Source organism: Quercus robur, chromosome 7 (genome assembly GCF_932294415.1).
Source record: "Quercus robur chromosome 7, dhQueRobu3.1, whole genome shotgun sequence".
NCBI lineage: Eukaryota > Viridiplantae > Streptophyta > Magnoliopsida > Fagales > Fagaceae > Quercus > Quercus robur.
In genome coordinates this window covers 10,113,533-10,127,343 of record NC_065540.1, presented here as the reverse complement: position 1 = coordinate 10,127,343, position 13,811 = coordinate 10,113,533, and the positions used below count along the sequence as shown (strand labels likewise).

The 13,811-nt window shown below is 33.9% G+C and overlaps 2 protein-coding genes across 2 annotated transcripts; both read left to right on the top strand.

Moving 5' to 3' along the window:
- The first annotated feature begins 2,306 nt into the window (after positions 1-2,306).
- On the top strand, positions 2,307-7,917 carry LOC126692149 (ABC transporter B family member 29, chloroplastic). The gene is made up of 10 exons (XM_050387650.1): positions 2,307-2,963; positions 3,402-3,488; positions 3,579-3,686; positions 3,910-4,176; positions 4,516-4,599; positions 5,582-5,798; positions 5,914-5,999; positions 6,623-6,810; positions 7,044-7,173; positions 7,521-7,917. Exons 1-10 carry the CDS (start codon positions 2,352-2,354, stop codon positions 7,668-7,670), a joined length of 1,929 nt encoding a protein of 642 aa, XP_050243607.1. The 5' UTR covers positions 2,307-2,351; the 3' UTR covers positions 7,671-7,917.
- Positions 7,918-8,545: 628 nt separating this feature from the next.
- On the top strand, positions 8,546-12,644 carry LOC126692150 (replication protein A 14 kDa subunit B). Its single transcript, XM_050387651.1, has 3 exons — positions 8,546-8,712; positions 10,908-11,166; positions 12,288-12,644. The coding sequence occupies exons 2-3, from the start codon at positions 10,911-10,913 to the stop codon at positions 12,350-12,352; spliced, it is 321 nt and encodes a 106-aa protein (XP_050243608.1). The 5' UTR covers positions 8,546-8,712; positions 10,908-10,910; the 3' UTR covers positions 12,353-12,644.
- The last annotated feature ends 1,167 nt before the right edge of the window (positions 12,645-13,811 follow it).

The window sequence follows — 13,811 nt, the reverse complement described above, 5'->3', positions numbered from 1 at the left end:
CTATTAAATTATTATTGAAAAAAAATCATTGCCACTATCATTATTATTATGGTGGTAAATATTGTAATATGTAAGTTTCTTAGATATTATTGAATACTCATCTAAGTAATACAAATTTAAACTAATAGAATGAAAAAAAATTCAAATCCCATTATTTTGTAAGTTCTAATTAACTCAAGGAGACGGTGTAAATTTTTTTGTCCTTGAATAAGGGCCGTGGGTTCAAATTATGCTAACACTAAAAATCAATTATGTTGATCGGATATAAAGATTAATTATTATAAAGAGGACACCACAAATCCAAATGCTAATCATATCTTTAAAAGAATTCCCATGTTTCCGAACATTTTTAAATTCTCTATAAACCATTGTGCCACTTGTAGTCTTTGTAATAGATCAAATTTGTAGGAGTCTAGGGCTATAAATGAACCAAGTTAGTTATGAACAACTCAAACTCAGCTTGGGAAAAAAAACTTGTTTTATGTAATTCGTTTGTTTATCAAATAAGCCAAATTTAGGTTTGACTATTAAATAATTCAAAATCAAACATAATAATATGTTCGTAAATAAGCTCATTAACATAAGGCTTGATCTAACTATATATAATATTACATCTTTATATGTATATTTTTCTAAAAATACACTTATATAAACTTAAAATTAAATTGTATAAGTTTGTAAACTAAGTCCATATAATATCAAATTATTATATGTATTTATTGATAACGTAAACAATTTATTCGTAGTGAACATTTATATATATATATATATATATATATATTTGTGAATAATGGTTTTATCACATAATCAGGGCCGGCTCTATGGTGGAGCAAAAAATGCAACCACCTAAGGTCCCAAGTAAAAAAAAGGCCCCTAAATTTTAACCAATAGGATTATTTATAATCAATAAATAAAATAATTTTTTTTATTAGATGAAAAAAAAATAAAAAATAGAGAAAAATGCAACGTCGTCCACAATATTTTTCACAACACTTGTACAACTAATGCTAAGTAGCAAGTTATTACAGCCTATTGTTGATGGCAAAAAAATAATTATAGTGATATTTTCAAATAAAAAACAAAAAACAGTTTAAAATCTAGGATTTGTTGTAAAAAATATTGTGAATGTTGCACTTCTAAAAAAAAAAGAATAATAATAAGAGTTTAATTAGCAAACTTTTACTAGTTTTCATCTAAATCTACCACTAACACCACTGTTTTACTTACCACTATCAATCTACCACATCAACAAGTATGAAAAATTTTGTCAAAATTTTTTTTTCTTAAAAATTCAAAAAAAAAAAAAATTCTATGTAGTTCATGTTAATTAGTAATAATTTTACATCTAAGTAAGATGATTAATTTTCGCCTTAAGCCCCCAAATGCATCAAGCCGCCCCTGCACATAATGAAAAAAATAATAATTAAATAGCTCGTAAATAAGCTGTAGATTGATCGACCAACAAACTGAATCAAACTTGAACACATAATCTTATATCCTATAAGTAAAACCTGCATGGCCTTCGAAATAAAACTAACTGAACAGCCCTATGTGGGACATTTTTTAAATTCAAAGATCCAACCATATTTTACACCCTTTTACCCTTGAACTCTTTTATCTACCTGAAAAAGTCCTGAACAAATTACAAAATAAAAAGAACCTGCTATTTAACTCAGCTTTCCCTCTAATTCATTAAAAAAAAATGGGTAAAATAGTTAGCAGAGCGTATATTTATGGACCAAATTTGGTTATTTTTGAAATATTTTGTATATGTTTGGTATTGGCCCAAATTTTAGTGTTGTCAATTACAACTGTGAGTTTTAATTAGTTCAACTAATAAAGTTTTTTGTCATCAAATAAAAAACTTAGGTTCATCCCCTAACAATACCAAAAATCATAGGTGTGTCTTATGATAATGAGTAATCATAGCTTTAAAACTATTTCTTTGAAAAAAAAAAAAAACCTCTTATATCTTTTCCTCTAAAAATGTCATTTCTCTTCTGACAAAATTTGCAAAATAGTATTTTTTTAAAGAAAATTTTAGGTGGATAGTACGTGAGCGAAGTTATTTAATTATGTAGACTATTTCTAAAACTTGAGTTTCAACCCAAAATTGAGTTTATCAAACTTGAGTTTCAATTAGTTTAGGTTGCGTGATATTCTAACGTTGTATAACAAATTAAAACTCAAGTTTACTATACTTGATTTTAGATTGGAATTTGAATTTATTAAACCCAATTTTTAAAAAGAGCCTAAGTAACTAAATAACTTTGCTAGTGTTATTTTCCTAAAATTTTCCTATTAAGCAAAATTTGCCTTCCTCTTCTCCATCTCCCTCCAAAAATAACAGAATGTCTCTCTTTCTTCTGAACCCTCCATCTCCACCACCCTCTAAACTCCTCAAACTCAAACACAGACACAAACACAAACACTCTCCCTTCTCCACTCCCCCAATTCCACCACTCCTCCCTCCCAAAAACTCCTCCACCTTCAAACCCCTCAACTCCACACAAAAGCTCCCTTCAAACCCCAATCCCTCTCTCTCCAAAACCCTCAATTCCCTCAAACCTTACCTCCTCTCTCAGCACAAACCCATATTATTCGGCTGGCTCTGCAGCCTCATCTCTGTCTTCTCCCTCTCCAAGCTCGTCCCCAAGCTCTCCCAATTCTCCTCCACCGTCACCACCACCACCACCACCACCGCCCTCAAGTTGAGAGACCAGGGTTTGGTCTTGGGGGCTTTGCTGTTGGTCCGATTCGTCGCCAGTTACTGGCAGCAAGCGTTCCTGTGGGACGCTGCTTTGAACGCCGGGTTTCGAATTAGGTTCCATGTTTTTGACCGGGTCCTGCAGAGGGACCTTGCGTTTTTTGAATCTTCAGGTGCTGTTTCGTCTGGAGATATCGCGTATCGGATCACTGCTGAGGCCGCCGATGTGGCCGATACGATCTACGCTATTCTCAATGTGAGTTTGTTGTATTAGTTTATTGGGAAATGAATATGATCACTCAGTGTTTATGGGTGTGTTTGTATAAGCTGTTTGACAAACTGTGTTTTGAGTTTAAAATGAGTGTATGTAAAAGAGCTACGTGGAGTTCTGGTTGCAAAACAGAGTTTTGAATTTTAAAAACGCTCTTTTAAACTCCTACAAAAGAACCCAGTTCTCAGAATCTTATCCATTTATTGTGAAATGAGAGAATTGGAATTTATCAGATCATCAATAATTTAAATAGCTAATTTGTGTAGTTAATGACTTAATGATGTTTTATTATGATTTAGAAGGCGGTATGTATTGCTATTTTTAAAATGTTGTCGACGTAGTTATTGAATTTTCAAGGTCTTAGGAGGTAGTCACATGTATGGAGTTAGTAACCATTATGTGTGTGCTTGCTTTTGTTTGCAGACCATTGTACCCAGTACTTTGCAATTGTCCGCAATGGCAGCACAGATGTTAATGATCAGCCCTGTGCTTTCTTTGATTTCAGCTATGGTGAGGAACAAATTAGGAGTATTTCGTTGAAAATATTTTGGTGGTTGCTGGTTGTGTATTTGATTAAGGGTTTGTGTGGTACAATTATAGGTAATTCCGTGTATGGCTCTTTCCATTGCCTATCTTGGTGAGAAACTTAGAAAGATATCCAAGAGGGCACGTATGAGCATTGCTTCCCTCTCAGCCTATCTAAATGAGGTACCTTCTGTTCCTTTTACTTAAAATCTCCTCTGCTTAAACTTGTGTTTTGGATGTCACTTTGGTTGGGTTTCTTATTACTCTTGTCTTTTGATGACTCATGATAACCTGTCAAAATTCTTGAAAAGGCATTTCTCTCTCTTTTGTGTGTATCTACTGTTAAGCTTTCTTCATGCTTGAATGCGTGGATTTAATTATATTGTATATCTTATACATGTTTTAGGCCCTTCCAGCAATTCTATTTGTGAAAGCAAGCAACTCAGAGCCGTGTGAGAGTGCCCGGTTTAAAAGGCTTGCTCACACTGATTTATGTGAACATTTGAAGAAGAAGAAAATGAAAGCATTCATACCTCAGATGACACAGATTATATATTTTGGAGCATTATTTATATTTTGTGTTGGCTCACTGGTGGTTTCAAGCGGTTCTTTTGATGGCTGTAGCATGGTTTCATTCGTAACATCATTGGTTTTTTTAATTGAGCCAATTCAGGTAGTACTATATGCTGATAATATATTTTTTCCCTCTCCTTTTTTTGCTTGTTTGTTTCATGGGTCAGTCCTTTTTAATGTTTTTAAAACTGTCATGAACTTTCACGAATTTCATTACATTCTACTGGTAACTTTAACTTGTTCCATATACCAAAAAAAAAAAAAAAAAAGGTAGTTCAAAGGTCTCTTGCTAGCTTCTTCTCTATTTCCTCTCTCTCTCTCTCTCTCTCAGGAAAAAAAATAGTACAGAGCCATTTTGCTGTTCATTCTTTTATTATTATGCCTCAGCCGTTGAGGAGCTGACATAAGTTATCACTCTGAATATAAAAGCATCATGCAGGGTGTGGGAAAGGCATACAATGAGTTGAAGCAAGGAGAACCAGCTATTGAACGCCTGTTTGAGTTGATGAGGTTCAAGTCTAAGGTACATCTATCTGAAATTTTAGCCTTTTTTTTTTCTTTTTAATTTTTATTTTAATATTGAGGATCACACTTTATGAATTATTAAGAAAAATTTTCCAAAAAGGAGAGAATGAGATCATTGTAAAATAATAATTCTTAGAAGTTTGTTGGGAAACATCAACCTTCTTGTTTACCTGTGATTGATATCAGCTTACTGTTTGTGTTTATTACTTTATCTGTTAAACCTTGATTAGATGCCTTATTTATGCAGTCTGCATTTACATGTCATGTCTAGCCGATCCCTTATTTGTTCTTGGCACTAATTTAGGCAAAGGTGCCTTGGAGAATTATTGTCATTGACAATCTGTGGTTGAGACTCTCTCTCTCTCTCTCTCTCTCACACACACACACACACACACACACACACACACAAAGTTAGAAACGTTTAAGAAAAGAGAATACATCTTCATGCTTCAGAATTGAGAAAATTTAGAAGTTGAGCATTCAGAATAAAAATGATAGCCTTTTCCTCAGAATAAAAACGATAGCCTTTTCCTCAGAATAATAAGTTTTGGTAGTGATCTCTTCTATGCCAATAATCACCTTTTCTTTTGGTGCACCTGCTGGAATTTTTTGGGACATGTAACTCTGTCATTTATGCATCTTTGCACGTGATAGCTTCCTAGTGCAATGTTTTAAGTGATAATTAATATGGGGTTGTAATGCCTTTTGGTGCTATATAATTTGTTATCTTTGAAAACTAGTATAGCATGCTATTCATTTTAGTGCCTAAGAACTATGGAGTTATATATCAATTAATGAATTATGTTATTGAATATTTGTAATGACTGACAGCAACATATTCTTTTGTTCATATTATAATATTTGGATCAATATCTCTGTTCTCTTATTTAGATAATATTGTGATTTTTGTTATGTTGATAAATAAATTAAAAAAAAAAAAAAACTGGAGAGTTCATAAATTAATATATTCTTGAATACAGGTCATTGAGAAATCAGATGCCATTGACTTGTACAATATCATAGGAGAGGTGAAATTTTGCAATATCTCATTTAGATATGGGGACAATATGCCCTTTGTTTTGAATGGATTGAATCTCCATGTCCAAGCTGGAGAGACCATAGCTCTTGTTGGGCCCTCTGGTGGAGGAAAGACGACCCTTGTAAAATTGCTTCTCCGGCTTTATGATCCTTTATCTGGTTAGTCTTTCTTTTGAACTACAGCAAATTGCTCAACTTATACCATTCATTTTTGCACTTAGAGAAGTTAATTTTTCTTTCTAATTGAGAATTCGTACCTGTTCTTTGCACACAGGTTGCATACTTATTGATAACCATAACATACAAGACATCCGGTTGGATAGTTTGAGGAGACATGTCAGCCTGGTTCCTCAGGATATAGTAAGTTACTAAAGATCACCCTCTTTTTTTGGATGGAAAAGGTAGAAGACCTATAGGAGCTTCACTGAATGTCCTCAAAAGTATGATGTCTTACTCAACCTCATGATGCCCATAAGTTGACCTAATGGTCCGTTTGGATTGAGGGGAGAGGAGAGGAGTAGAGTAGAGTAAAATTGGCCCAAAATTATTCTATTTTCAGCCAACTTTACTCTACTCCCTTCCACTCTCCCTCCCTTCCCCCTCAATCCAAACGGACACTAAAGCTTGTACCTGAAAAGATTTTATTATTATTTTATTTTCGTAAGTTCTGGAAGTTGTTTGATTTGCTGTTTTTTTATGTATCCATATAACTTTGATGTGCCGATTGCTGTGGACTAAGGTACAACTGGCATACACCTGGCCAGATCCTTAGTTGAAAAATAGTTTGTTTTGTAGGGAATTAGTGTGTTATGTTTTGCCTAAAAGGCATGGTCCAAAGCTCCATTTTCAGGGTATCTTTTGGCTGGGTTTTATCAATATGTTATAGAAATGCATCAGGGACTTGTAATTGTAAATATGGAATCATGGTAATTTTGGGAATTGTGTTCAAATGGTTTATCATGATAATATTTGTTTTGTGTTAGACACTTTTTTCAGGAACGGTTGCTGAAAACATTGGCTATAAGGATCTGTTGTCAAAAATTGACATGGATAGTGTGGAGCATGCAGCACAAACGGCAAATGCTGATGAATTTATCAGAAAACTTCCAGAAGGGTACAAAACTAATATTGGACCAAGGGGCTCGATTTTGAGTGGAGGCCAAAAGCAGAGGTGAGGCTTTAAATCTGAACTCTGATTCTGATATAACATCAAATATAATTGTTGTTGGGTAATGTTAATATGATTACTAGGCACAACCTTGAAATGAAAATCCAATTTTACTGTTTCTGTCCAATGAAATTGATTTTTGATTTGATTAATGTAACTATTAATTTCCTGTGTCTAGCTAATGTTCTTTGCAAAACTTTGTGGATTATTAACTATAGGCTTCCTCATTAATGCAGACTAGCACTTGCAAGGGCACTCTATCAGAACTCCTCTATATTGATACTGGATGAAGCAACTTCTGCTTTGGATAGTAGGTCTGAGTTATTGGTGAGACAAGCCATGGAGCGCATAATGGAAAATCATACTGTAAGGACAATTACTCATTCTATTAGCTCTAACTGTATGTATGCATTTTAGTTAGTAAAGCGTCGAGTTTTTTATACTGTAATGAAGTATCGTTATGGCTTGGAATCCGTTTGCTTGAGCATTGATAAAGAATATTCCATAATTTAATGAAGTATTGTTATCTGCTAATCCACAAATGTGGACTAGCTCCTGCCTATAAGAATTTCCTTTACTGGTTTGTTTTTTAACGTGCACTGCCATCTTGTGTGATGATCTATGCAATTTTTTCCCTTGTTGTAATGCGGAGACACAAAAATACACCTTTTTTTTTTAATGATGGATCGAGTACTGTGCTTGTATGTTTATAGGTACTGGTCATTGCACACCGCATGGAAACAGTTTTGATGGCTAAGCGAGTATTCCTTTTGGATGATGGGAAGCTAGAGGAGCTAAATCGCTCAACGCTTTTGGGTGGTAGTCACCATGACAAGGTGTTATCTACTGGGCTTGTGATCTGAGAACAGTGCAAAAGGTTATGGACTGACAATTAATAAATGGGTCATAGGAAGCAGAGTGAAAGTAACAACCCTGATGAGCTCCATGGTGGCTGTGATGCTCTATGTATTCATCCTAAGAAAGAAGCATGTCTACAGATGGTTGCAGAATAGAGCAGGTGCCTGTTTGAGATGAACAAATCAAATCCAATCCTTTAAGTTTTAACATCGGCAATCTCTCCAATCAAAAAAAAAAAAAAAAAACGGCAAATCTCCGGTTCACTTGTATATTTTTCTTGTAGTTATGTGTTATGTTCCCTTGTAGTATGATTCCACCTTCTTTTTTTTTTTTTTTTTTAATATTTATTTTTAATTTTTTACGGTTACAAGTTACAACAAGCATGACTCTGTTATCATTTTAAAAGAGAGCAAACAATGTTATTGAGTCATACAGTACTGAGTGAAAAAAAAAAAAAAAAAAAAAAAAAAAAAAACTTCACTATTGTGATTCCGATATATAATGTCATTTGAATTGTTTGATAAAATGAATTCCGGTGACAAGTTTTAATATAAGTCTGTGACACTTGTAATTTAGCCAAAACAAAACTTTGCAAAATCCATAACATCAACTGGATTTGAAATCCCAATTTTAACATGAACTTTAAAAAAAAAAAATCCGAAGTATTAAAAAGTTAACGACAGGTAATATTCTAACACAAAACTAAATTGGCACAAAGTATAAAGATTAAGGATGCTATTACCATCTTGCACTTCACATGTACAAGTTCTTGGAGAATAAAGGACAAGAGCAGTTCAAAATTTTAAAAATGAGTTTCACACTCTACACACTTAAATTAACGCCAAACAGATATTTAAATTTAATCATCTATCTCAAATTATAAAAAGAAAAAAAGTCGAGTGCCACTAGCAAAAAAGGGCGCTGTGCATGTGCTGATTTATATTAAAGCCCTCCTCAAAGGCTCGAAACTCATTATCATTTTTCCGCCTTCAAAAACTCGCGCCCTTTAAAGCTCCTTTCAGGCAGCGATTCTGTTTGGTGGATCAGGTAAACTATCACACACTTTTCAATTTGCTAACAAAAATGTTAGTATTACAAATTAGCGTTACTGTTTCTTTTCTACATTTAAAAAAAAAAAAAAAAAACCTACTCAGTTTCTCAGCAACCAAACGCAGCGTACTAGTAGTCAATTTTTTGTTTAATACAGTAGCCTAAACCCTAGCGTGATCGATATCCCATGCTCTCTTAGATCTGATTGCATTACATTTTTTTTAGATGCTACTTTATTTGCATTTGAAAATTGGGTTGAATTTCGCTTATTTCATTTTCGTTAATTAATCATTTCTGGATCTCGATTTCAAAAATTTTTCACGTAATGATGGATTTCAAATGTTAATTATAAATGAAAATTTGTGAAAATTGGCTTCTGAGAATGGTTTATCAAAAGGGAATGTATATATTTTTTTTTGTTAATGTGAAATAGCTGTGTTAAAAAGGGTTGGTCCTAGTGAATGAATGTGAGAGTGCCTGTGAGTACTTGTTTGTGCTTTTGGAGTTTCGAGTATCATATGAGTAAACTTGTGAGGCTACTGAAGCATGCGCGAGACTGTGGCCAAGAGCCTCAAAGCTTAACTGGTTGGCACCTCCTTGTATTTCCGATAGAAACATCCAGAGTTCAAATCCTCTCTCCCCATATATAATAATAATAAAAAAAAAAAAAAACATGTGTGAAACTGTGTAATGGTATGAGCGGAAAGAGAGTAGGAAACATAAGCGTAAATTGTTCTGTGCAAGAAAAAGTGATAGGACAAGGGAGCAGTAGTTGGCATGAGTTGAAAGTAATGATGGTGGTAGGTGCGAGTTGAGAGGAGAGAGAGAGAAGGAGGAGGGATCCTTTAAAAAAGGGGATTTTTCAACATTTCCCTGTGTTTTTAGTTTGATATCTGAGGAATTGGTTCTCCTTATGAATAATCTAGGATGGCAAAAAGTTGCTTAACATTACCTTCACTTTCAAATGAGATAGCGTTCTCTTAAGTTAACTTTTTGATGAGCTGAATCTGTGAAAATGATTATGATTTTGGAGGGTCATTAATGGAGAGGGAAAAATTTCTGACAAGTTGTGTCCTCTGGTATTTACTGATAATCTCTCTCTCTTTTTGTGTGCGTGTGTGCTAGTGCGCATGTGATCTGCTTGTTCTTTCGTTGTCCTTAGTACACATCCTGTGTGCTTTGGTTTTGTTTTGTTGTTTCTGTTCTGTCCTCTTTTTACTATCAATGAAGTTTATTTACTTGTATTAAGAAGAGAGAGTGGAAAATTTTAGCTTCCTTGAAGTTGATAATAAGATAATTGTGAATATCAAAGTACTTTATTTTAGAAGAATAACGTAAAATTTCTGTATTGATGTGAATTATAATTTGATGAGTGCAATTTGCTTTCAATTGTGGTGTTAACGTTTGGAAAAAAGTATGTGGTTAGCCTTTTTCTCACTGAACTATTCCATATGGTTTGGTATGGTACAGCTGTTTCTACACAAACCACTTCTAGAAGGTACCTTCTAATTTGGGCAATAATTTGTAGTCCTTGTTTTAGGATTATCATCCTGCCTAGATGACAATGACAATATTATTTGCTGGTTTCTATTTCTTTTCTTACATCATTCTGATCTGTAAATCCCTCACACACCAGAGGCAGTGGCTTTTAGTTTATAATATGCTTGACCGTGCCGCCAATGCTCTTGCTCAAGATATTTGTAAAACTTTCCATTGGATTTGAGTTTGGAGTAGAAGTATTTCCCATACTAGAACTTAGATGAGCTAGAAAAGGATGACCATTAGTCCAAGTGGGGCTTCAGGAGAGAACACCTGCATTATGTATAAGGCTTTAAGCTGTCAAAGTTCAGGGCAAAAGTGGGGGGTTTTAGACATGAAGACCTATAAAAGAAGGTTATACTGTGATAATTTTCATCAAATCTAGAGGAATCGAAAGCTTTAAATGAAGATTAGCTAGGAAAGAAGACATTCAGAAAGCCTAGGTAAATAGCTATTCACAGTGGAGCAGTTTTGAGCCTTTTCCAATGGTTTTTATCCTGTAGTATAGTGGAGACATTAATGAAAATGTATGTTTTTTGAAAATGGAGATCAGTTATTTGCTGTAAAATTACTTATACTGATTGTATTCATTTATCAATGGCCAATTATTTATTGGGGCTTTGGACTAAGGTGTTTCCCTGTGTGGTTTGCAGGAGATGGATACGTCAAACCCTTCAGTTTTTGTCAATGCAGAGCTGCTGCGTTTGTACGTTGGTCGCAGGGTCCGGGCAGTGATTCAGGTTTTGCGATCTGATGGTGGAGTAGTTACAGGAAAGTCTACTGATGAGAACCAGATAATTGTAAAAGGCTCTCCACCGGTTCCTCTCTCAAATTTTGTTGAGGTTATTGGTATTGCTGACACTGAGAAATCCATCCGTGCTGAAATATGGAGCAACTTTGGCAACACATTTGGTATGTCTTTTTGTTCTTTTTTAAAAGAAAAAAGCTTAGCTCCAATTTGGTTTCGAGTTATCTTCCTCCAACCCACTATGTGGTGATTGAAGAGACTATCCATGTGTAATTTGATCACGTCTTTTTTAATGAATCATGTGACTTGTTTTAATAATGCATGTGGATGGTCTTATAATTCATCATTTAGTGGGTTGGAAGAGATAGCTCCAAAGTTTGGAGCTTAACTTTGTCATTTTAAAAACTCTTCTAACAGTGAGCTATACCAATGCTATTGGCGGCATTGACATTACTAGAAATTTCATTGTTTCTTATATCTGAAAGGCTGCCCTCTGAAAGTTAATTGGACCCTTAAGCGTCCATCCATGTTAGTAAAGGCTAGTTTATTTATCTGTAAGCACTTTCTTATAAAAAAAAAATAATAATAATAATAATAATAATCTGTAAGCACTTGGGCAGGGCTTTTTTTTTTTGTGTGTTTAAACTTGAATGATGACAAAAACCCTTAAACTTTATTGTCTGTGAAAAAAAAAAACCAAGTCTAAACTTGATCCTGTATTTGTTGTTAATGGACAACAAATTATCAGATCAATTTCTAAATTACTACCTATGCCAGCAGGTAAGTACATTTTCAAGAAGTAGAACAGTTTTATTGAGCAACACCAAATTCAACTGGCTTGCTTATATTAGTTCAATATATTTGTGGCTAACTTATGGTTCTTGTTGAGAAAAGAAAAATGGCTTAGTTCTGAAAGTCATGGTTAACTTTTTTTTTTTTTTTTTTGAAATTATATAAAATTGGCCATCTGGTGCCCCCTGGTAGATGTATTACTATTTCATTCTCCATAAAGCAGATAAAAATTATTCGTTAAAAAAAGTAGATACATAAATTTGCCAATAGGAATTACACAATGTTCAAGCCAGTTAAGAGAACAAATTGTGGGGTTATCTTATAGACTTAGATGTTGGGGCTTTTATCTTTATGATTTCCCGTGATGGAAGTTCAAGTTTTTTGCACAAATCTTATTTTATAGTTGCTTATTCCTCTAACTATATGTGCATAATCTTTGGTTTTTATGATTTTTTTTTTATGAATTCTGAAGACAACGTTTGCTTTTTGGCAGACACACATACATACAATCAGCTTTGTCAACTTGCAAATGGGGAATTTAAACATTTGTTCCTTTGAGATGGATGGAGCTTACTCTGTGATGCAGCTAGAAACTGCTTCCTACCTAATGGCAACATGAGCAGAAGCGATGATGATGCACTGAATCACTTGTTTAGCTTTAATACAGCCCCTGGAAATTTCTCAAACTAGAGTTTAGGTCAACTATCAGTAATGTGATGGCTAGAATTTAGAATTTTCTGTTTGACAATTGTAGAAGTCACTCATGTTTACATTCAACATTTTCCGTAAGTTGATGTGTCAACTCGATTTTCTATGTTGATTTTAAGTAGTATGATGGATTTTTCCTCCATATACTATTGTTAAATTCCTGCATTTTTGGGAGTCTGGAGGAGTTCTTATCGCCTCGAGGATCTCACTCTGCCCCAGGGAAGTAAAACATGGGAGAGGGGGTTAGGGATTAGCTCCTACGCTGGGAGACTACCTTACAAATAATTGTAGGCAAGTTAAGTTGTTCATTCTATTAAATCTACAACCATTATGAGAGAAAAAAGAAAAGAAAAAAAATTACTCCCATGAGATTAATTTATTAAATGCAGGTTCTTATGAATAGTCATAATTAGTATATGCATTATGCTATGCTTCAAAAAAACTGGGACCATTTGGAAATGACCAAAGATTGCTCTTGGTAATAGCGTGTTTGGCTAAGCCTATATTTTGGCTTAATTAGCTTATTTTGTCAAGTATAATGTTTTAAAATCTCACTTTTTGGAGGTATAATCTTACTATAACACAGGTTTAAAAAATAAAAAATAAACAAGAAAATACAAAACACCTGGACTTATCTTTTTTGAGAAACTAAATGGACATTTTTGATACGATGGAGGAGGGCTGCCTCTTCGATTTAATAAAGGGGTTCGAACCTATGCCTGAATGTGCGAGACTTATAAGATGCATTCACAATTTCACATGTCATGCTTTTTCGAAGGTTGATCCTCCAATTGAACCGCCTAGGGCCGATTGGTGAGGCAGGGCTGCTTTCATGGCAGTTCAAACAGCAAGAAAGTTGGCTCAACTGTGTTATTTTTGAGGAGATACGCAGGAAGTTCATTGGTCTATTCAAGGGTTCATGGAAGAAATCAAGATAAGTCTAGCCAAGTTTATTTTTTTTTGGGATATTGTTTTGAGAAATTATGTGTACACAACAACTTTTGTATCACAATTTTTAAGTGATTAATTGTGATTGGTGGAGAAAAAGTAGTGGATTTATATAAAAGTGATTGTCCATCATTCATAGTCAACCACTTCATTAAATTATAGTAAAAGTTGTGGTCGTAGAAAAAGAGAATAATTAATATATTTTTGTTTCAACTTATAACTTAGTGACGGGATCACATTTTGACTAAGATCATCATTTTGGGTCCTTTATGGGTATTGTGTATTAGAATCCTTAAGAGATTATAAAATAACTACATTGAAAAATTCAAAAAATTTTAGTCATTCATATTTAAAAAAAATA

Excerpts from the sequence above, each read along its gene's own strand:
- LOC126692149 (XM_050387650.1), top strand. The coding sequence starts at position 2,352 with ATGTCTCTCTTTCTTCTGAACCCTCCATCTCCACCACCCTCTAAACTC. Across the intron at positions 3,489-3,578 it reads TTTCTTTGATTTCAGCTATG|GTAATTCCGTGTATGGCTCT; the intron begins GTGAGGAACAAA and ends GTACAATTATAG. Across the intron at positions 3,687-3,909 it reads TCTCAGCCTATCTAAATGAG|GCCCTTCCAGCAATTCTATT; the intron begins GTACCTTCTGTT and ends TACATGTTTTAG.
- LOC126692150 (XM_050387651.1), top strand. The coding sequence starts at position 10,911 with ATGGATACGTCAAACCCTTCAGTTTTTGTCAATGCAGAGCTGCTGCGT. Across the intron at positions 11,167-12,287 it reads CAACTTTGGCAACACATTTG|ACACACATACATACAATCAG; the intron begins GTATGTCTTTTT and ends GCTTTTTGGCAG.